Here is a 25243-nt window from a genome sequence, read left to right on the forward strand (position 1 = left end):
CCAGGATGCCAGGATCATACCCTGAGCCACCGCAGGCATCCCTTGTAATTCTTTTTATTAGTTTCCTATATGTCCTTCCAGAGGTGGTTTGTTTTTTCTGTGTGTCTGGTTTTTTTTTTTTTTTTTGGAAGTGTAAGCCCAAAGTGTGTGTGTGTGTGTGTGTATACACATATATTTTAAAGATTTTATTTATTTATTTGAAGGAGAGCATGCACATGTGAGCACAAGCAGGGGAGGAGCAGAGAGAGAGAATCTCAAGCAGATTCTACACTGAGTGCAGAGGCAGACATGGGGCTCAATCTCACGACCCTGAGACCATGACCTGAGCTGTAACCAAGAGTTGGACGCCTAACACACTGACCCACCCAGGCCCCCTGTGATGTATATTTTAAAAATACAAACTCTTCATCTTGGTATATGCAGTTTATGGTGCCCTTATCTCCAATCTTTGTTTTACCATTTTGTACCCCATACCCCAGCAATACCAAAGTCTTACAGTTCTCAAGAGATGCCCTGTATCCTGTTACCCTCAGCCAGTTTTCCATGTGATTAACTCTACTTGGTACGTTCTTTGTTAGTTCTGTGTCAGGTTGCCTCCCAATCTTTACTTAAGTCTCAGCAAAGCATCTCATCTATTAAGCTTTCCTTGACATCCTCCCTTTGTTCCTCCTGGAATATTCAAACCATTGGCTCTCAGATCTGTGTGAACTTTGAATTCCTTCTAGGCCAGGGGCTGGTACACCTTTTCTGCATAGGGCCAGATAATTAATATTTTAGGGTTTGTAGGCTAGACAATCTTATGTCACAACTGCTCAGTTTTACTTTAGTAGTGTGAGAACAGCATTAGACAATATGTAAATGAATGAGTGTGATGGCATTCCAGTAAAACTTTATAAAAATAACATTACTTGGATTTAGCTTATTGACTGTAGTTTGCCAACCCTTGATCTAGGCCCTGGGTTTTTCTTATATTTCTATAATCCTGCCGCCCAGCAGGAGGCTCAGTCAGCATAATTGTTGAAATAATAACACCTGTTTAAAGTTTATTCTTATCCTTTGGAATTGACTTTGCATTCATTCACTGATTCATTTATTTGAGAAAGAGTGAGCGTGCATGTGCATGGGAGGGGGGCAGAGGAAGAGTGAGACTCTTCAAGCCAACTTCCTGCTGAGCACAGAGCCCTACCTAGAGCTTGATCCCAGAACCCTGAGATCATGCTCTGAGCAGAAATCAAGAGCTAGCCACTTAACCAACTGAGCTACCCAGGTGCCCTGGCTTTGCATTCTTTGTAGGATCTTCCTTGTATTTCTTTCTTGTTCAGGTTCAGGCATGAGTCTTTGGTTTGTTGAGATTATTTACTGAATGATAAATATTTATTTTTCTTCCACAAACATTTATTGAATGTCATTATGTGCTTAGTAGCCACATAAACAAATAAACACATGATAACATGTAACAGTGGAAGTAGGGATAAGATTCAGACATAGTGTGGAGGAGGAAATGATAAATGTTGAAAGATGAAGTGTTCAGAGAACTTTCAGAGAAGATGTCACCTGAGTAGAATTTTGAAGGATCAACTAGTTGCTATGCAGATTGAGGCAGTTGTGCTGCAAATCATTTAGGAGGTGTATTCAGCAAACTTCCACAGGCATGTGTGTGCATTACAGGTACTCTAGATTGATTTGCTGAAACACAGAGTATGTATGGAAAGACCAGTAGTATGTAGTCTATGGTTGGTGAGGATGATGGCAAGGTGGGCAGAGGCCAGGTTTTGAAGGGCAGAGGAACAGTAATATTATTCTGTGTAAAGCAAAGAGAAATGTTAAAAAGAAAGATTGATTCTTTTATTTTAGTGCAATGCTTGGCTGGGAGAGGGGTGTGGATAGGGTCACAGTTTTGGGCCAGAAGGTTGGTTTTATCAGTTCACTTGTTGGTAATCATGATTTGGGATATTAATACCAATTTAAATCACAAGATTGATTGGAAATGTGGAATGAAAGTGTAATGATAGCATTTGAAATACTATAAGCAGTATGGACTGGTGAATATAGTTTTCTTCTCCCATTGGAAAGTTTTCAGAGCAAATCAAATACTGTAATTTTATTAAGATAGCTTATTTGAATGGAATCAGGGTAAAGATTAATGTTTTTGATCCCTATTTCTGACCTATACTCAGGCTTTTATGGACATCTTAGAATAACTAGTTATAGTTCCTTATTTAGGTTAGTCTCTCTTTACCTATGGGCTCATTAAGGATGCAGTATACACATACACTCCTATCTACTTGGATAGCGTGTACCTATGAGTCAAATGTCCTTTATGCATACATGTGCAGTGTATTCTCTATACATGATTATACATGTCCATATGCTATATATGCATAATTTGCATTTTTATTGTGTCTTAAGTTTAAGGGCTTTTATGTTTTTTAGATTCTGTTATGTTTTGCTTGTTAGGAAGACAAATCTAAAATCTGGAAATTCTCTAAGAATATTGACTTAGCCTAACTTAGTCACATAGTCTAATTCATACTATTCATTCAACCTTCAAAATATGTACTGAATACCTAACTATATGTTACACATTGTCATAGACACTGGGAATACTGCAGCATACAAAATAAAGTCTCTTCTAGCTTATTAATTCACAACAGAATATGAACGACAATTGACCGTTGAACAATACTGGGAATCTGAGTGCTAAGCCCCTCCCCTATTGCACAGTAGAAAATTTGAAATAGAAAAGTACAACTTAATAGCTTACTGTTGACCAGAAGCCTTACTGATAGCATAAAGTTGATTAACACATATTTTATATGTTATGTGTATCGTATATTTGTATTTATTTTCACAAATTAATACTGTTTTTTTATTTTGTTTTTGGTGATATCTGTCAGATTTTCATTAAAGTTTTGCATGCTTTAAGGAAAGGAATTGGAGAGCTTTCTGGAACTGGAACAGTTTAGGACTGGAATGATTTGTTTCTTGTATGTTAAATAAAGATGCTCTTTGTACCTATTTTATATCCTTTTGTTCTTTTCAGTTACAGTCTTCTAGTTACCTGTCCGATTGATTTTATTTGTAATTGGTTTAGTCAAACTCTGTTTTTTTGGTAATTTTATAAATATTTTTTTGCCAAGAAAAATTGTTAATTTCTTAGGCTTTTACATTTATTCCTGTAAATTTGCCTGTTTTATGCTCTTGAGATTATCTTCTCTCTCTTTTTCCTCAATTTTTTTTCCTTAATCAAACTTTAGAAGGGTATTTTTATTACTTTATTTTTAAAGAACCACATCTGAGGTGATTTTAGTTTGTTTTCTGTTTAATTTAGCTTTTGTTGGGGATCCCTGGGTGGCTCAGCAGTTTAGCGCCTGCCTTTGGCCCAGGGCTCGATCCTGGAGTCCCGGGATCCAGTCCCACGTTGGGCTCCCAGCAGGGAACCTGCTTCTCCCCCCTCCTGTGTCTCTGCCTTTGTGTGTGTGTGTGTGTGTGTGTGTCTCTCTCTCTATCTCTCTCTGTCTATCATAAATGAATGAATGAATGAATGAATGAATGAATAAAATTTAGCTTTTGTCTTTGTTTTTCAAACTGTATTAGTCATCAAAATCACTTGAAGTAAATGATAAAAACAAAAGCTAATTTCAGGCTATAGTTCTTAAAGATTCAGATTCAGTATGTCAGGTTGGTCATGGTCTGGGAATCTGTATTTTTATTAAGGACCTCAGATGATTTTGCTTGTGGTCCAATGACCAAGTTTTGAGAAACTCTGTATTTGTGGTGTAGAAAAATACCACACTTATTTCTTAATATTTTTCTAATTAGCAAAAAGGAAACTGGCTTGTTTTTTGAACTTCTGTGTTGGGGGCAGGTGGAGAGAGTTGGCCATTGATTACACATTGGCTTTTTTCTTAAGCACAGAAGTTGTTCTAATACCCATTTTATTGTCTGATTTTATTCTTTTTCTTTTCTTTTTTCTTTCTTTCTTTCTTTCTTTCTTTCTTTCTTTCTTTCTTTTTTCTTTCTTTCTTTTTTCTTTCTTTCTTCTTTCTTTCTTTCTTTCTTTCTTTCTTTCTTTCTTTCTTTCTTTCTTTCTTCGTTGAGTCAAAGGCACACATGCACAAGTCTCAGGTTCTTTTGCTGTGGCTGGTTTACAGATACCTCACCCTGTTAAATCTGTGCTAAACACTATTATGGTCAGAGAGAAAGTTATATGGGACCAAGGAAGGAAATCACACATTGTCTGACCTTGAGATTTTGTCAGAAGCCAGCAGATGGCAGCAGTTCAACACACAAGGTTTATAGAGAGGCCTTACAAGTTAGTTTATAATCCTCAATTTTAGAGAAATGTCAGTTGGGTCCAGGAAGTGCTTTTAGGAACTAGAAAAAGCCTTAGGAAAGCAAAAGAAAAACGTTATATTTTTAAAATGTAATTATTATGTTGTCATTTTATTAGAGTATTATGGTTTCTTTTAAAGTAATGTTTTGTTTCTTAATATTTAGGGAATTAACTCTATTATAACTTATGTTTCCATTTACCCTGAAAAACTGGTTTCTCCTAAAGTAGTATGTTGTCTCATGGTGCCTCTTTAAATTGCACTTAAAGATCAGGAGTTACTGGATTCCATTTTAAGCCCTTTGTGAAGCTGTGTCTTGAAGTGAGTGACACACTATAACTGTTTGTTAGTCTACCTCAGTTGCAGGCCAGTATCTCCATACTAGCATTTCTAGATCTGAATCTCACCGTATTTTCTATAGTTCCCTTTATTAATAAGGAGCCAGTTATTTACCTGGTTAAAGAAAAAAAAGGGAGGAATAAGTTATTTGAACTGTGTGTTTTTAATGAATTATTAAAAGTTTTCTGTTATATATATGAGACATTAATCAAATTCCACTTAATGAAACATCATTTCTTAAAGTTTTAGCAAAAAAGGAGAAAGGGAAAAGGAAAAAAGGAAGTTTTCTCTTCTTTCAAATAAACTTAAGTTACTAGTGATGAAAGTCTTTCTCCAGAAAAAAGATCACTTCCTTTTAAAAGGACAAAATCTTAAATGTCAACATGTAATAATACTAGTAAGTGGCATCCTTACCTATTTTTTCTTGACTATTTTCTTTAAACTTGAGTAGTGAGTAGTGCTTTTTATAAACATAGGTAGTAGAAAAATGCCTTGTCAGTTCAAACCTTGTCTTATAACTGTGACAAGAGGCCTTCAAACTCTGGTTTAGAGATATTTTTCATAAATACAGTTCATATATTATTAACTGTATCGTTTATATATGATATATTGACATTTTAATTTTTTATTACATTTTGTTGACCCAGGAATTTAATTTAAAAATTCTAGATAAGGTGCTAGTCTGAAGAAAAACTGAATATTCAGGTAGTTGCATTCAGAGTATTGTTGTTGTGGGGGTGTTTTTGCAGGCAGAGGGGAGTATTCTAGAAATTGCAATGAGATCTGGGGTATCATTTGTTTAGAAAAACTTGGGTAGTGTTTTCTTCTCAAGAAAATGTGGAGTATAGGAGAGACCATCAACTTTTGGAGTGGGGTCAGTCAGGATTTGAATCTTAGCCCTTCCATTTTCTTAGCAGTGGAGTTCTGGGCAAATGATTTAATCTTTTTGACAGAGTTCTTTATCCCTCAAAGTGTACGTAATGATTTCAACTTCATAGGGGTTTGTAATAGTTAAGTGAGATGGGAAAAAGTCAAAGCACTTATTTAATAGGATACCTGTACATTGTAGTTATTCAGTAAATGTACCATTCATCATTGAAATTTTAATTGTTCTGTAATTCAGCCATGGAATGTTACTCCAGAATTATTTTCAACAGCTTTGAACATAGTTACATTCACCTTTTTTTTTTTTTTTTTGGTCTGGAAGAAAATGATTGGGTGGGACAAAGACATAGATCCAGTATCATAAAGCATTATTATGAGGACACTTTGTAAAACTGTCAGTGGAGGTTATTCAGAAGTAATCTAATACTCTTAATTTAAAATTTACAGAAGAAAATATTTTACTGCATACAGTCCATTTAAAATTAAATGTACCCTCTGAGAATTTGATTTCAAAAATTAGGAACATCCAGATGCTTTCACTTAAAACTATCATTTAACTTACGTAAGAGACACTGGTGTGTTTCGTGTTTTAATTTAATTTTTAGCTTTACATTTATATACATGAATATCTTAATCATCCTATTGATATCAAAATCCTTTATCTGATAGACTTCCAGCAATCTAAGTTATGTGTAACCTTGTATTTAAAAGAAAATAGCTTAAAACAGTAATTAGTAATTGAATATGAAATGAAGAATAGTGATTCAACAAATTAAGCCCTGCATTTGTCCTAGCAGTGTTCACTAGATTAGATGTAGTAAAGGGCATATAGTGGTAGAGACCACTAGAACTCTTTACTTTAAAATAGTTGTTTTGGGGATCCCTGGGTGGCGCAGCGGTTTGGCGCCTGCCTTTGGCCCAGGGTGCGATCCTGGAGACCCGGGATCGAATCCCACGTCAGGCTCCCAGTGCATGGAGCCTGCTTCTCCCTCTGCCTGTGTCTCTGCCTCTCTCTCTCTCTCTCTCTCTCTCTCTCTCTCTCTCTCTCTCATTCTCTCCTTTCTCTCTGTGTGTGACTATTATAAATAAATAAAAATTAAAAATAAAATAAAATAGTTGTTTTGAGGAAGAAGTCTCATTTTATTTTATCCTATTAATATTTTTTAAACTATGTATATTACACCTAAGTTGCTCAGTTAAAAAAAAGAAAAAGTCAAACAATGTATTTGAAGCAAAAATGGAAAGTTTCTTCTTAACCTTCAGTCTCCCCTACTGCCCATTTGAACATTTGGATAGTCATGTATTTCTTGTTGAGTTGCTAAGACTCCTTATATGCTGTAGATGCTAGTCTTGTGCTATTTTTGTGGCAAATATTTTTCTCCCTGTGTCCTACATGTTTTTTATTTTTTACAGGAAGACTTTCTCCACCCTGAGTTAAATGTGATTAATCTTCTAACAAAGTTATCTTCCTTTTTCTTTAAAACATTTAGATTATTAATCTGTCTGGAATGTGGAATATTTTTGTGTATGCTGTAGGGGAAAGAACAATTTTTTTCCAGATCTCTGGTATCCCAATAGCATTTTTTGACTGCTTCATTTATTTCTCAGTAATTGGAAACGCCACATTATGTTCTAAATGCCTACTTAGGCATCAGCCTTCAATAGAATATCTCTTAATTGATCTCCATTTAACTGAACACTGAAGTAACTGATAATCTCTATTCCCTTTATATAATATACTGACAGGAGACCACAGTAAACTTAATGTTTACTGCTTGTAGTTTACTTGGTACTGTGTTGATAACAATTCTATTTCTGCTAGTTGAGTTTTACATTACTAATACTCATAATTGGTCATTCTAAAAACTTTATTTTAGCTGTGCATGTCATTGTATTTTCATTATTTAATCAGTATTAAATAAATCAGTAAAAAATGAATACAAAAAGAAGGAAAGGTGCCATTTCAAAGAAAACTAAACTAGATGCTTTAGAAAGAGACAGTGAATCACTAAAAAATGTGTGGCTGGTAAGGATATTTTGTATAGTTTACTTAAATTTTGTTAATATATGCATTTATCTATAATTTTAGGAACAGGGAATGATATACATGAATCAAGATTTATTTTTGGCCTGTAGGAAAATCTGTTAACTGAAAACTAAAGCTTTAAGAACAACAACAAATTATTCAATTGAGTACATTTTGATACATGTTTATTTCCTGAAATGTAGACCTTTTTATATATATATATTTTTTGTAAAACATTTTAATGATGCAGTCCATCTTACAGCTTTAAAATGTGAGGATATAGATAAAATAAAAATGTGCTAACAGAAACATAAGTTGCTAAGAGTCTAAGTGTGGTGTTCTCATACTGCCAGGCTGGTGTCCATGGAGGCATTTAGAACATGATGTAGTATTTCCAATTAGTTGAAAATTCTGATCATTAACTCTAAACTTAAGAATGAAGACCAGATTATTCTAGTGTATTAGTTATCTATGGTGTGTAATATATTACTTCAACACATAGTGACTTCAAACAATAAATATTTGTCATCTCACAGTTTCTGAGGGTCAGAAATCAGAGTGGCTTAATGGGGTGGTTTCTGTGTCAAGGTTTCTCATGAGGTTGTAGCCAAAATGTCAGCCCAGAGAGCAATGATCTGAGGGGTCCACTAGGGCCTTCAAATAGCTCACAGGGTGCTGGTTGTTGTCAGGAGCCCTTATGTCCTTCCCATGTGGGTACAAGTGCAGTACAAGAGAGAGACCAAGACAGAAGATGTAATGAAAACTATGAACAAATTTCCGAAGTCACATACTGTCATATGTGACATACATGTATGTGTGTCACACACGCATGGCGTCTGTCATATTTTATTAGTTAGAAGTGGGTAGTACAACTCATACTCGGAGGGGAATTAGGCACCTTCTCTTGAATAAGATAGTAACCACTACACTGCAGATATATATTCTGTGTGCATATGGATCAAGGAGAGAAAAGGATTCATTTATAATATCTGGCTTCTTTTTAGGACACTGCTTTAGGAAAGCCACGAGAGGTGTTTCGACTTCCCACAGATATGACAGCATGCGACAATCGCCTTTGTGCATCAATCCATTTTACATCTTCAACCTGGGTTACCTTGTCGGATGGAACTGGACGATTGTATCTCATTGGTACAGGTGAACGTGGAAATAGTGCTTCTGAAAAATGGGAGGTGCGGTTTTGTTTTCTGTTTTTTAGACTTAAGCAAATTCTAGAAAGTATATATAAGGTAGACCTTAGTGATTTTGAAGTAACGCTTTTTGGGCATGGTTTATGTTTGACATCTTCGTTTTTATAACATATAATGTTTTAGGAGTTTTTAATTAAATTTAAAATATATACCTTTTACAAAACTGATACATTAACCATTTCTGGTTTGACCTGGGGTCATTGCAGTTATCAAGAATTGCATTCATTTGTTCAATGAATGTTTATTGAGTAAAGCAGTACACTAAATACTGACATTGCCTCCTTCTTGATGAAGAGTTAGCCAAGAATTACATTGGGATATCTTCTCTACTCATGTTATATCTGTTAGTATCTTTATGGGCCTAGCATGCTTCTGAGGTACAACTCTGCTGGCTGTCTGGTAAGTTGCCATTGGTCAAATAATGAGTTTATCAAAGTATTTCTTACTTAGAGGAATACACTATAACATAAATATAGTAATATACCAATCTCTAAGATGATGTTTTTATTTCAGCTTTCTTAAAACAATGTAATAACATTTGTAAATCTGAGGGGCAGACTAGGATTTTAATAATAATAAATAAGGAATTAATTTCTTGAGAGCCATAGTTTCTGAAAGTCAGAATGACACTGAGTTATACTAGTAAGTATACTGTGATACTGCTAATAGCTGAATCTCAGCACGTGGCCTCTTAGTTCTGGGTAAAGAAATATGAACTTAATATATTTACATCTTACAAAATGGTTTTATCAGACCAACAAATGCCTACAAAGATCGGGCTCTAATTATTTGAGAAGAACCAAGAAGGCCTTAGAACCAAATGGTTTATCTTTTTTATTAAGTTATATTAAGTGGTATACTACAAATTGTAGTAATTTAAAAAACTAAACAAAAAACACAATAAATAACCAGAACAACAATAGCGTGTTTGAAGGGAGCCTTTGCAGGCCTTTGTGGTCACAGATTCAAATATTCATTGGACTTTGTGACATTTTTCTGCTATGGCCTTCGGTAATAACTTTTTTTTTTCCTTTTCTTTTTCTTTTCTTTTCTTTTTTTTTAACTGAGGTAATGTGATATATAGCATGAATACCTGAAACAGTTGGAATGACTTCGGAGGGTGATGGGCAGGAAATATATGAATGAGAATTTATGTATGATCAAGTTATGGAATCTGTTGGTTATGAGCAAGAAGAGACACACTGACCCAGCTCACCTTCAGCTTAAAAATAACACCACATACTCTGCATAAAGGAAATTCATATGGATCTATAATTCATTTGGTTTCTGCTATGTTTATCACCTTGGTACATATTAGGCCTTTAGTATATTTTTTAAATCAAAAATTTTAAATCTGCTTCGTGTCTTCTTCAGTATACACTGCTGTAATGAAATAGCACCCTCTGAGATGTTTACAGTTAATAATAATTTTGACTGGGGATTGGGGAGAGGGGGAGTGGGACAGGGATGGGACTTGGGCATTAACTGAAGTGAGAGTGATACTGTGGAATACTGGTCACTTTAAGAGAAACACCTTAGGAGAGTTTTAGGACTTCGGGGAAGTTGGTGGAACAGAGAGGAAGCTAATGGTGGGAGCAGTTGGGGGTGCAGTAGGGCATAAGGGGGCCTCATAAGGGCCATGATGACTGCAGTGTAGAAAAAGAAAGGAAGGGAGACAGCAAGACTACCTGCTTTTTGCCGGTGTGTTGCATCTAAAATGATGGGGGTGCTCTTACTGGCAATATCATATTTGAGTTGCTGGGCTTGTTCAGGAGACTGGAAACTTCAGTCTAAAATATATAAGAGTTTATACATCTACTCCCTGGTGTCATTCCAGTCCCTTTCACTCACATGAGAGAAAAAAGGGGAGGAAGCAATAAACTAGCTGCTTGTACCTGACAAAACTTACCACCTATCCTTCTTCCCTTTTAGTCTCCTGTTGTCCCCCAAACAAAAGCAAAAACTGAGTCAACCAACTAAAACCTGTCATCTCAGTTTTGAGTGTTTGAGATATTTTTTGCTGTTCTTGCTATTTTCTGTTTGTGGAAGACTAGAATGGATTTGAAAGGTCTATTGTTTGAATAATTTTGGTGCTCAAACACGTAGGGAAATTGACATTAAGGCACATGTTTGTAAGGCTTTCAAGTAGGAGCAGATAAGATGGGATTTCCAGATAAAGGATGTTTTGTTTTTTTAAGCTAACTTTTATCATTTGGATATTTTCTTCAACCACTTATTTTTTCATTTATTCAAAAATCTTACTTAGCAAACAGTCTTAAATGTGTCTTTATTATTTACTCTTAAATAAGTATAATGGTCCTTTAGCTTATGTATTTGTATATAAAAAAGAATGTAAGATTTTGTGTCTCTCTATGGTGCTTATTAGATTTACTTTGTAAAAAGACACTTCAGTATTATATTTAAATAGAATTTGTTGAATTAAAACTTTTAAATGTAAAGGGACCCTTTATTTTTGAGAAATAAGGAAGTTTTAATGATTAGTTCTCCAGTTCCTTTGACTCTCACCTTTGCAGACTTCCAGGAAACAAACAAGAACCAAACAAAACAATAGTAAAAACCCACACATACACACATGCATATACGTGTACAAACATGAACAAAATTAAGAAACTAAGAGGAACAAAGCAGAAATAAATCCTATATATAAGATAGGAGAAAAGCTAAAGGAGTCAACATTGACCTGCTCATGTCCCCTTTTAGAGCACTGTTTTACTTGATAATTCTTTTCTAGGTTGTTGCTTCTAGTTCTCTTTCTCCTTTTGATGCTGCTTGGATGTCCTATTGTTTTCCTTGTTTTTAAGCCAAGAGTACTGATCATTTTTCTCTATTAAACAAATAGGCGTTTTTAAAAAGCTCTTTCTTCACAGAATGTTATTTGAACTTGCAAATTTATTTAAAGGCTTTTTTTCATTTTTCTATACCTTGTAGTAAATAGTATCCAAATTAGTTGTTGTATTGTCAGAATTCCATGCATTTCCTCTGTGCTACCTGCTTTTGTGTAATATATTTGTGTGTATAATCTTTTTTTAGATTATGTTTAATGAAGAGCTTGGGAATCCTTTTATCATAATTCACAGTATCTCACTGCTGAACACTGAAGAACATTCAGTAACTACCTTACTTCTTCGAATAGAGAAAGAGGAATTGGATATGAAAGGAAGTGGATTCTATGTTTCTTTGGAGTGGGTCACCATCAGTAAAAAAAATAAAGGTAAAATATAACAACATTGTGAATCCACAGTGGTTGGCACCATTTAGTAGTTTTTGAAATACAAAGCTGTTCCTGTATATAATGTTGGCTTTTTCTTGGGTGGTGTTGCTGTGATTCTAATACCTGACACCTAGTAGAATGAATTCCTATAGATAATTTCTCCGCAGGTATGGGTTATAGAAAAAATAGTAATGTGCTTCCACAGTCACTTATGCCTTTTTGTATAAAAGGAGATATTCTCACATAATTAGAAAAATTTTAAGGATATATTTTAAGGATATATATATATATATTCTTAAATGTGTATGTATATTACACAAGGATTTACATATATCGTTGAGTGTAAATTAATTATAAATTACAGTGTAATATTGAAATATAAATTAAATATAAATACCTAGAGGGAAACAAATACCTTTACTTTCTTAAATCACAATTGTGCTTTCTTTCAAATCTAATTGAATCTTGCTGTTTGTTTCTACCTTCAGGAAAACTACTAGTTTTTCTTAGAGTACTTTACCATGGAGAAAGTTTCAATCATCTATTCAGAACTATCTGTCAGACTTCTAACTTGGACATTTGAAGTTATTTTTTTCTTTATTAATTAGGATTTTCTTTCTTAGTCTTCACTATTGCTTATTAGTTCTTACTTCAGAACTAAGTGGATTTTTCTGTAGAAGACTCTGCCCTTTTTCTTAGTTTTTATTAACTTACTCATTTAACTTATGAGTATTAAATTAGAGTTGACCCTTGAACAACATAGTTTTGAGATGTGCAGGTCCTCATATATGTATTTTAATATATACAGGATAGTACTATAAATGTATTTTATGATTTCCTGAATAACACTTTTCTTTAGCTTATTTTATTATAAGAGTACAGTATATAATACATGTATAAAATATGTGTTAATCAATTGTTTTTGTTACCAGTAAAGCGTCCAATCACCAGTAGGCTAAAGTTAAGTTTCGGAGGGAGTCAAACACAGATTTTTGACTGCACAGGGGATTGATGCCCCTAACCTTTATGTTGTTCAAGAGTTAACTGTTAATTTATAATCTGATAAAGGCTATTAGTATTTGTGTTCTAAGAGGGTTTTTTAAATTTTAAAATGAGCATGTGTATAGATGTACAAATACTGTGTACTGTTGTTGTTTTTTTAAGATTTTATTTATTCATGAGAGACAGAGAGAGAAAGAGAGCGAGAGAGAGGCAGAGACACAGAAGGAGGGAGAAGTCGGCCCCATGCAAGAAGCCTGACGTAGGACTTGATCCCGGGTCCACAGGATCAGGCCCTGGGCTGAAGGCGGCGCTAAATCGCTGAGCCATCCGGCTGCCCCTGTGTACCGTTTAATATAATTTGTTTTTTGTTTTTCCCAATGTTGTAGTTTCATATCTGGAGGAACACAGTAACTTAAAACTTTAAGTTTTAGAAAACATTTTTTGTATAGGGCTAGGTGTAACCATACAATTTATTACCACAACTGCTCAGTTCTGCCATTGTGGTACAAAAGCAGCCATAAGTAATACATAAATAAATGAGTATAGCTATATTCCAATAATATTTTTTATGGATGTTTGATTTTTATATAACTCTTAAGTGTATTTAAACATTATTATTGATTATTCTTAAAAAATAAATAAAAAAATTTAAAATACAAAATTCATTCTTAGTCTAGAAACCATATAAAATAATGCATAAATGAAACTTTGCCTCCACTGGCCTTACTTCACCAATTCTCTGCTTTAGATAGTAAAAACTTTAATTTTTTTTAATTAAGGTACATAACTCAAAAACTTACAGAGAACTCATCATGCATGTTTTTCCTCCTGTTCCCAGTTCTGTGACAGCTTTAGATCAGTTCACAGTAACTTATCAGAACATGGTGACATTCTGCTCAAGCTCTACCACCTGCATTCCCTTTGCTTTGTGTCCTTGCCTCAACTGGACAGATATAATTAGACTCACTTTTCTTTTTTCTCCGAAGGTTGTAATTAGAAGAATATTAATTGTCCTTGTAGTTCACTTTTTCTCTCATTAATCTTCGTAGGTGTCTCATTCCTTTCACCTCCTTAAGTATTATTAATGTGATTGTTACTCTTTTTCTTCTTTTTTAATAAACATAATGCTTTTCTAAATGTGTTGAGTGGAATATCTGATAAGTAATGTTTTGTAGTCCAATAAATTTGAAAGTGATGTATAATATCCCTATTACATTAAACATGTTAAAGGCTCTAAAAATTTTGAGTTAAAAAGACAATTTAAATTTTTTTTTAAAGATTTTATTTATTTATTCATGAGAGACACAAAGAGAGAGAGAGAGAGAGAGAGAGGCAGAAACACAGGCAGAGGGAGAAGCAGGCTCCACGCAGGAAGCCCAACATGGGACTCAAACCTGGGTCTCCAGGATCAGGCCCTGGGCTGAAGGCAGTGCTAAACTGCTGAGCTACCTGGGCTGCCCAACAATTTAATTTTAATCAAGTATTTCCCAACTTAGTAATCGTGGCGTTCACTTGAAATTCACCTGTTATTTTCTCTTGCATGCATGTTGGGCAAAGCCACCCTATAAAAGTATGTAAGTCAGAGTCTTTGGCCTACTCTTTGCCTTGCATGTACAGTGCACAAACAAGTTTACTCTTAAATATGTATGAAATGAATGTGAATGTAGGTGAAGATTTAGAGGAAAAAATGACATATTTTAGAACATATTGTATTGTTTTGTATAATGTGACACTGAGTTACGATTTTTGACTACTTATTATGAAGTTTATAAAGTACAATCCACTTTAATTGAGTAACAGTGTAAGTAAAGGTATGGACTCAACTATAATGTTTTAGTACTTTTTAAAGCAAAAAAAAAAACCGCACCTGTTTTCAAGAATAAATTCAGTTATTTTACCAGAAACTTTCATGATACAGTTAATTTTGTATCTTTTTTTATATTTCATATCTTAAATTTTAATTTTTAAATTAAGTATCATTATTTATGCTTGATTACAGTTACCCTGTAGATTTGTCTCGGAGTGTGTATAAAAATCATTTCTATCATAAACATTTCACTTAAGGAAACCCTCTTATCAATAGCTAGCATAAGCAGAAAAATAGTCCACACCATACCTTTCCTTTATCCTTAATGTGTGGCTCTTTTCAGAAGATGTCTATCATGTACCTGTTGAGAAAATAGATAGGCTATAAGAAAAGAAAAGGTAGATCCATCAGAAGCTGATATTTCAGGTAAGTTAGTCACTTTCAATGTCTAGAGCACTGCTGCCCAGTGAAAATTTCTGTCGAGTAGACATGTTTTATATGTGTGCAAAGGCTAGCCATGTGTGGCTATTGAACATTTGAAATGTGGCTAATGTGACTGAGGAATTGAATTGTAAATTTTACTTAATTTTGATTAAATAGCCACTATGGTCCATAGCTACACATTGGAAAGCACAGTCTAGAGCAAATTTCATGAGACCTTACTAGTATTTTAAAATGGAGGTATATTGGGGCATCTGGGTGGTTCAGTTGGTTAAGCATCTGCCTTTGGCTCAGGTCATGATCCCAGGGTCCTGAAATTGAGTGCTTCATTGGGCTCCTTGCTCAGTGAAGAGCCTGCTTCTCCCCATGCTTATTCTCTCTCTCTCTCAAATTTTAAAAATTAAAAAAAAGTAGGGACGTATTTACAGAAAATTAGGTTATAACTCTTTTTATTCCTATGAAAAGACTTAATAGCATGCCTTTTAACAGTACACTTAAAATACTTAATTTTAATTAAAACTAATACACAAATATTTTCAGGATATTTTTATAATATAGTGTTTTATTTATAACTTCTTGTTTTAAAATTGTTTTTGGGATACCTGGGTGGCTCAGTCAGTTAAGTGTCTGCCTTTGGCACAGGTCATGATCCCAGGGTCCTGGGATCAAGCCCCTCATTGGGCTCCTTGCTCAGTGGGGAGCCTGCTTCTCCCTATCCCTCTGCTTGTTGTTCCTCTGTTTGCAAGTGTGTGTGCTCTCTCTCTCTCTGTCAAATAAAATCTTTAAAAAAATACTTTGTTTTTTTACAGATAATAAAAAATATGAAATTATTAAGCGTGATATTCTCCGTGGGAAGTCAGTGCCACATTATGCTGCTATAGAGCCTGATGGGAAGGGTCTGATGATTGTCTCTTACAAGTCCTTCACGTTTGTTCATGGTGGTCAAAATCTTGAAGAAAATAAGAATGAGAACATGTCAGAGAAAATCAAAGGTAATTTTACTATTTACCTTCACGGAGTTCATGTGTTTATGTACACATACATTTATATCTGTTTTGTCTTCCTCGTTAGGTTGTGTGTTCTATGAGGACAAGACAGTTTTTAATTTTTCTTTATTTTCCTTTATATTTCTCAGAATTGTCTTTTGCAAAATGTGCTACCTAAATAGTATGAACTGTTTTAATTAATAATTTTGTAATTACCAAAAATGTTTTTTAAAAATCTGTACTTTAGCTTACCTGATTAGATGTTTAACAGATTCCTATTAAATGAATAAATGAATAAATGATGTCTCTTTATTGATGTTAAAGAAGCTAGCATATTAGTATTAAATTAGTATTAAAGATATTATATACATCTTCTTAACTTTTAGTACTAAGCTGAAAAAAGTTCTTGAGGGCAAAATCACTAAGTTTTCCCAATGTTAAATGAATAAATGGATGGAGGTAATGTTTTAGAAAGAAGACAATAATAAGGTCTTTCAAAAGAAATTTATATTTACTGGGGCGCCTGGGTGGCTCAGTCATTTGAGTGTCGACTTTTTTGGTTTCAGCTCAGGTCATGATCTCAGGGTCCTGGGATTGAGCCCTGAGTTGGGCTCTGCACTCATGGGGGGGGGGTCTACTTGAGGATTCCCTCCCTTCCCCCACCCCGCTCGCATGTTCATGTACATACTCTTTCTCTCAAATAAATGAATCTTTTAAAAAAATAAATTTATATTTACATACAAAGAATATGTACTCTTTTTTTTTTATTTTTATTTTATTTTTTTTTATTTATGATAGTCACAGAGAGAGAGAGAGAGGCAGAGACACAGGCAGAGGGAGAAGCAGGCTCCATGCACCGGGAGCCCGATGTGGGATTCGATCCCGGGTCTCTAGGATCATGCCCTGGGCCAAAGGCAGGCGCCAAACCGCTGCGCCACCCAGGGATCCCGAATATGTACTCTAATATTCAAGAGAATTTCACTCTGTAATCAGTACTATTCATATCTCTGATATAGCCAGAGAATACTATATTTTACTTAACAGAGATTTTTCACAATATTTAACAATTTTACATATTAATCTTTTTCCCTTTTTTAATTATATAAAATAAAAATTATTTTCACTATTTTTATCTATTTAGAGCTTTCTAAACAAAAAATTCTTTGAAAGGTATTTGAAAATAATAATGTAATAAATATTTTAAAAATATTTTTCCCAGGTTTATAAATATATGCACCTTTGAATATCAGAGTTGTGCTTGATGGCTTTTTTATTTAGGCTCTTAACAAATTGGTTTCCTTATGTGTAATATGTTTTTTGTTAGATTATCTCCAAGATCCTTTTCCAAATAAATTTGTCTTAATTTTAACAATAAACTCTTCTAGAACTTAGTCAAAAGAGCTATTATATCTCTAGACCACATGCCCTTCAGAACTCTTGGTGAGCAATTGCAAAGGAATGAAAGAATGCCCTAATCTTAGGAACCATTCTGCCTAATGACCCAAACCATGTGGTTCCAAGACAGATCATAGGGTGGTAGGGACACATCTTTTTAAGTCACTACCTACTAGTGCAGGTGTGGTTTTTCTTGTTGACATCTCACATTATGTTTTGAATTCCTTCTGAATACATCATTGTGTCATTTCTTCCTTTTTAGTATGAGTCTCAAATCCTCTGTATTTTTCTGGGGTTTTTTTTTGCCTAATAAACAGCCTTTACTTATAAAGGAAAATAATTTTTTAAAAAATTATGGATAAGTTGTTAATTATAGCATGCTTTCTTTTGAATAATCTGCCTTATTAACTTTTGTGGTAGACAGAAAATTGAGTAAAACAAATTATTTGTCCTAAAGAGCTTATAGTTATCAGTCTTTTAAGCAATAGTTGAAACTTTTTCAGTGAGTTTATATTAAAAGAACTTTTTCTAAAGAATGAGAGAGGCTCCGAGAGCTTGCTTAAAGAATGTGGTGCAAGTTAGAAATTAATCCAAAGTAACAATTTTATACTGAGAACTTTGCATTTTTATATTTTCTTCTATAATACCATGCTTCTTAAATTTTATCTAACATCAAATAGAAGTGACCCTTTAAGAAGATACATGATAGTTAATGCTAATCTTCATATCTAGTACTCAAAGTCTTTACATAAAAGTGCACAAAAATAATAACCCATAAAAAGAATAATCACATTTAGTGAGAGTTTATGATATATTTAATAACAGGATTGATATTAAATTTTATTTGCATTAACTCATTTAAACTTTAATAGTTCTGTAAGGTATATAATATTTTGTTACCTTGTTTTACTGATTAGGAAAAAGAGGATCAGAGATAAAAGTTGCATGCCAAAATTAAATGGTTGAGCCAGGATTCAGACCTGCTCTGGAGATCAGCTCTGGAGTACTAATTCCTAACCACTATATTATATTTCTTTCTAATGAGGGGGTAGACAGAGTAATGTTTATGGATATCATTAAGCAAATGTTTAATTCTTTTTGTATTTAAGCCATATTTTCTTATTTCATGGTTATGGTATGATGGATTTAAAGGTGTTTCTTTAGTAGCTGGCTTTTTAGAAGACAAGCCAAGGAGATAAGAGAAGGAGGTGAAGGGAGGATTCTTTTGTTGGGAACTTAGACAAAGTACATGGACAGCCCTTGAATTTCCTGTGAAATTGTTTTCATGCAACAAAGTTGTGGGTTAGAAGAGTCAATTCCTTTATAAATAAATATATCTTTCATTTTTGTATAGAAGTGTATTTCAGCAAATAGTGGTCTTTTGTATCACAGACTTCCATCGTTAGGTCATATCAAGGCAATGGGAAATTTCATGACAGTGGTTTATGACATATTTGTCATTCTTTTGAACTAGGAATCTGCTGTGTGGTGTGTGTGTGTGTGTGTGTGTGTGTGTGTGGTGTGTGTAAAGACGAGCAAGAAATAAGAAAAGAAAGGGGAACTGGAAGGCAGGGGGAGAATGAATGGGGATAAAGGTTTATTATCATTAGTATTAGTATGAATGTTTATGTTCTGAAGCATTTGGTAAGCCTGCAAGAGGAAATGTTAAGTGCAACTGTTAATACTCCTTGAAAGTTCCCCAAAGAGATCTATGTGTGTTTATTTATTTATAATTACTTTTTTTTGTAAGATCACTAGAAATTATGCTAGGTTCTTTTAGATAGGTGTTCTTTCGTATGCTCTAGTCTCTAGTTGTGTGCATTTTTTTCTCCACTTTTTATTAATAATGTATTTTTCTTTTCCCAACAGAACCTCTATATTACTGGCAACAGACTGAAGATGATTTGACGGTAACAATACGGCTTCCAGAAGGCAGTTCTAAGGAGGACATTCAAGTACAGTTTTTGCCTGATCACATTGACATTGTGCTGAAGGGTCAAAGGTTTCTGGAAGGAAATCTCTATTCATCTGTTGATCAAGAAAGCAGTACATGGATAATTAAAGAGAATAATAGGTATATACACAGTTGTATTTATATTTAAAATTTTGTTTTTTATTACTTTTTCTTCTTTTTTGTTTTAATCCTTTCCATAGTGGTCATACCAAAGCTAACTACTACAATAGGTCAGTCTGTATTGGTGATTCTTTTTCATGAGATAGATTAAAAATGGAATTAAAGTATCAAAAAGGATAATTAAGATTAAGATTAAAGATGCTAGTGCAGTCATTGTATTCTGTGGCAGAGCTTTTCATTACCAGCTCTGAATAAAATAATAACAATAGTAACAGTAATGAATAGATAAAAATGTGGGGGTTTTTTTTGTTTTTTTATGAGAGAGAGAGCATGTGCATGCAGGTGAGGGCAGAGGGAGAGCGTGAGGAAGGAACAGAGTCCCCACTGAGCAGGGATCCTGACACCTGAAGCAGGCTGGATCCCAGGGTCCCAGGATCATGACCTGAACCAAAGGCAGATGCATTACTGACTGAGCCACCCAGGTGCCCTAAAAATAGTTTAAAATTTTTTTAAGTATAATTAAATAACCAACTTTTTAAATTAATTTCAATTTTCCAACTAGATAATAATTCCCGTTCTTTAAATTTTAAGATATATAAAAGGGTACACAGTGCAAAGCCTCCCTCCACTAGGCCTTCCAGTCACCCCTCCACTCACCATAACCACTATTATCAGTTTCCTTCTACAGGTATTTTATTCATGTTCAAGCAGATATATATATTTTTTTGACCAAAAAAGATTTCAAAACATAACCATACATAATTTTTACAGCTTACTTTTGTTAACTTTCAACAATAAATCTTGGAGAACTTTCGATAATGTATATATAATGATTTATTTTATTCTCCCTTATGGCTATTTATGTTATTTTACTCTATCAACTGCACGATCATTTTTTTATAAAAACGGTCCATTATTGTTGGATATTTTGACTGTAGTCTCTAGCTACAGTGAATGATTTATGTGTATATGTGTATATATGCATATATATGGAAATAATTTCATGTGCAGGAATATATATGAAGGATAAATACCCACAAGTGTAATAGTTAATATTTCTTTGAAAATTATGGAGAATAAATATTTTTCTTATGTAAGTTAGCCATGTACATTTTTTTTTGTGAATTGTGTGTCCAGGACACAACAATAAAAGGAATACATGACATATTCAACTTTATCAAAACTTTTCGGGGGGCACCTGGTGACTCAGTTGGTTGAGCATTTGCCTTTGGCTCAGGTCATGATCTCAGGGTCCTGGGATCAAGCCCTGCATTGGGTTGCCTCTCTCTGTGTCTCATGAAAAAACAAATAAAATCTTTTTTTAAAAATCTGAATTAAAAAAAATAATAAAAAATAATAAAAATCTGAATTTTAGCTATAAAAAACTCAGTAAAACGAATATGTAAAACAAATGGTAAAGGTTAAGTATCTTTTAAAACTATAATCCCTTTCTCCTACTTTTATGCCCCTTTGCAAATCTGTTGTCCCAGATACTTTACTTACTCCCCAGTTATTTGGATTAATAAAATTACTTTTCATTATAGATTGTTAGTAATTACTGCATTCTGTGGTAGATTAATGGATCATATTAGGCATTTAATTTTAAAAAGAGTCAGGTTTTGTCAGGAATAGTTAAAATTAGATATTTTTACTTTAAATACAATTTTGAATTCGTAATATAGGACCCATATGAGTCTTTGATATGAATCCAAATCCTGAGAGTCTAAGAAATAGATACCTACTTCAAAAAAATTTTAAGCTTTATGATTTTTTTTAAAAGATTTTGTTTATTCACGAGAGACAGAGAGAGAGAGAGAGAGAGAGAGGCAGAGGGAGAAGCAGGCTCCATGCAGGGGACCCGATGTGGGATTCGATCTCAGGTCTCCAGGATCACGCCCTGGGCTGAAGGCACTAAACCGCAGAGCCACATGGGCTGCCCAGCTTTATGCTTTTAGATCCTGAATTCATTTTGTTAATTGGGAAATTTGGTGACTTGGTTACATTCTTTTTTAATGCAGTAAGAAACATAGATTGATAGATTGATAAGTAATGATGTCATTTATAATTTAGTATTACTGAACTAAGAATTTATTATTCAGTGAATTCAACAAAAAAATAATGATTTCCATGAATCTGATCCCTTGTCTTTCTGTTTAGCCACATGCTTTTTTTAAAACCATTCTAGTAATTCTTGCTAACCAATTTTAACATGGTATGTTTAAGTAATCACTATAGTTCTTCCAAAATTTTCATAATCACTCCTGCAAATATTTATGGAAGTATGTTTATTGTAATTCTCAGAAAAGTATTACTCTTTTAGAGGGAGAGTAATAAGCTGACTTGAGCTAGATTAAAATCAATCACTTGGACTTGATAGTTTTAAAAAATTCCACTTTCAAGGTGATAAAATGGTTTACAAAGTCCTAACCAACAATCTTACTACTTCCTTTCTTAATGAATGTCACACTTAATAGCACATTCAGTTATACCAATTGAATAAATACCTAATTTTGTTACCAGTTTGTCCATTTACCTGGATAATAAAGATATGAAAAAGGATACTAAGATGAACCTGGAATCTAATGTGTCTGGTAATCACCTATCTGACTATGGTTTGATCCCCACAGTCAAGCACATTGGCTTTTTGCCTCATTCTTTGTGAACCTTGGCATACTAACGCACTGAATTCGTAACAGAATCTCATAAAATTACTCATCACTAATTTTTCATTGAAGTATAATTAACATATACATATTAGTTCCAGATGTACAATATAATAATTCAACAATTCTGTACTCAGTGCTCATCATGATAAGTATATTTACACTTTTTAAAAAAAATATGTATTTATTCATGAGATACACAGAGAGAGAGAGGGAAAGAGACAAAGACACAGGCAGAGGGAGAAGCAGGCTCCATGCAGGGACCCTAACATGGGACTCAATTCCAGGTCTTCAGGATCATGACCTGGGCTGAAGGTGGCACTAAACCACTGAGCCACCAGGCTGCCCCCCCCTTTACACTTTTTAACATATTTTTAAAACTTAATTATCTGAAATGTTCTTCAAAAAATATTTTATATCTCCACATTCTATTTAAACATGTTTTTATGTTTATGAGAGATTTGAGGGTAGCATTTATAAGTTGGCAAACAAATTATCACGTATTAATAGAAGTCACCAGGCAGTAACCCAGTGACAGTCTAGAATAGCTAGACTTCACACAAATAGTTTCAGCATTTAATATACGAGCATAAACCAGTATTGTTTTCCAATTAAATTTAAGGTACTTGATTACAGTTTTACATTACAAAGGATGATTATGATGATGTGTTGGTGGTGTCATTGGTGGATAAACATTGGTGGATAAACATGATTTTCTGTACTTGATTAAATTATTCATATCTCTCAGTTTTGAATAGTTAATGTTCTCTCTCACTTTAGAAGGATTTGTTCACTAGTCTGTAGGTTATTATGTATGGGGTTATATGTTTTTTGCTTGGATAGTAGGATATGATACTAGTTTTAAAATGTAGAAATGCAGTTGTGCTAAAAAGGGTTGCATTGATGAGGTATGCAAATTTAATGATGGTTCAGAAATTCTTTATAAATGAGATTGTATGAATTCTAACTTCTTTAAGTAGCAACTGACTAAAAACAGTATTTATTACATTCTGGTCACAGTAAAATTTCTTTAGTAGTTTTTTATATATATTTTTTCAGAGAGGCAGAGTAGTACAATAGTGAGGAACATAGACTTAGAACCAGACTGCTTTACTAGCTTGTGATTTTGGCAAGGTTACTTAACTTTTCAGTGTTTTTTTCTTTTTATCTTACTTGTCAATTGAAGATGAAAATAGTACTTAACTTTTTTTGGTTGTCGTGAGCAATCAATGAGTTAAAATATGTAAAGTGCTTAAGACTGCACCTGGCATATGGGGAAGATTATGTAAGATTTGCTGTGATGATTCTTCATCATCATCATCATCTTCAAGATAACCTTCCTCTTAGAGAATATATTATAGTAGTAATTTTTAATGCTAATGATAGGAACTCATTACACTGAAAAGATATTTTGTATAGTCTCTTAAAATAAGTAGTTTCAGAAAAATTTAAAGTGCCGTAATTAATTCATGAGGTGGTGATAATAACAGCATTGAAAAAGAATAACTGATAGGCTTGCATGTTCTATTTGATAATTATGGTAATAGTTATTATTGTGTCCTTGCAATATTTTTCATTGCAGTTGTGTTCCAGGGCATGGGTTAGTATGGCACACGTGTACCAGAGATGACACGTGGAAAAGGTTGCTTTCCAATGGAACAGCTACCACCACCCCACTTTGTGTTCTAGCAACAGCTACTCCTATAGTAGCTTACATGAATTTCCCTTCCTATTCAAGAAGCACATGGACAACTCCTGTGCCCTGACTTAGCTCTCTCTCCCCTTCCTGCTACATCACACCTTTAATCTCAGGATTCCTTGATGGGCTCTTTTTTGTGTATTCGGAATTTGTGTTGAATGGTTTAAATATACAGAATTAGATTTTCAGTTGATACAGACCACATTAACAACTGTTTTCCCTAAGGAGTTACCAGAGTTAATTTTTAATTTCTACTTTCTTTTCAATTCTTTAAAATCTGTATTTTAATAATTGATCTAACTTGTCTGATGTTTACATTAAGAATTATATATTATGGCTACAGTTTAGGAAAGTGAAGCTAATTGTTGTTGGCTCCATGTGCCAAGAGGCACCTTTAGTTTTAGTCTCTTTCCAGTTAACTCTATGTGCCCACCCAGTCACTACCCTCACCACCACCACTACTCCCCAATAAAATATCTCCTAGATCCACACTGCTTGCACTTCTGTCACTTAAGTTCAGTAATAGCCTGCATACCTGGACTACAACAGTATTTTCTCAGTGGTCTTAACTCTTGCCAGTCACTCTTCTCATCAAGTCATTTGACATACTATTTCCAGTGGTACTGTCTTGTTTGTTTATTTAGTATAAATTATTTTTATTTTTATTTTTTTTAGTATAAATTATTTACCCTTGGATTACAGATTTTCCATCATATGTAATATTAAAATTAATACAAGTTTTGGTAAAGCATCTCTGGACACCAACAGGAATAAATTCAGTGGAAGAGTTTGGTGTTGGTTACATAATTTGTATAGCTGCTTAATGTAACATACTTTCTCTTTTAACTTCTAGCTTGGAGATTTTTTTGATTAAAAAGAATGAAGGACTAACATGGCCAGAGCTCGTGGTCGGTGATAAACAAGGAGAGTTTATAAGAGACTCAGCCCAATGTGCTGCAGTAGCTGAACGTTTGATGCATTTGACCTCTGAAGAACTGGTAAGCAATTACAGTAGTAGTGTCACTTTCCAAAGGCCCAGAAGTATGTTATATGAGGATTATGCCATGTTTTTCACACATTATTTTGCATTTGTTAATGTTAGAGACATAGATTAGGCACTCCAGACTGGTGTTTGAATATAGTTTAAATTCT

At 33.8% G+C, this 25243-nt stretch overlaps 1 protein-coding gene across 2 annotated transcripts in view; it reads left to right on the top strand.

Annotated features, from left to right (window-relative positions):
• Window positions 1-25243, top strand: part of NUDCD1 (NudC domain containing 1) — an 82600-nt gene that overhangs the window by 17026 nt on the left and 40331 nt on the right. For both annotated transcript variants that reach the window (XM_025993355.2, XM_072734044.1), the window contains exons 3-7: window positions 8589-8774; window positions 11844-12024; window positions 16084-16266; window positions 19525-19729; window positions 24945-25089. In XM_025993355.2, the coding sequence (XP_025849140.2) occupies window positions 8589-8774; window positions 11844-12024; window positions 16084-16266; window positions 19525-19729; window positions 24945-25089 (900 nt within the window). The remainder of the gene's footprint in view (window positions 1-8588; window positions 8775-11843; window positions 12025-16083; window positions 16267-19524; window positions 19730-24944; window positions 25090-25243) is intronic.

Source organism: Vulpes vulpes, chromosome 13 (genome assembly GCF_048418805.1).
Source record: "Vulpes vulpes isolate BD-2025 chromosome 13, VulVul3, whole genome shotgun sequence".
Lineage (NCBI taxonomy): Eukaryota > Metazoa > Chordata > Mammalia > Carnivora > Canidae > Vulpes > Vulpes vulpes.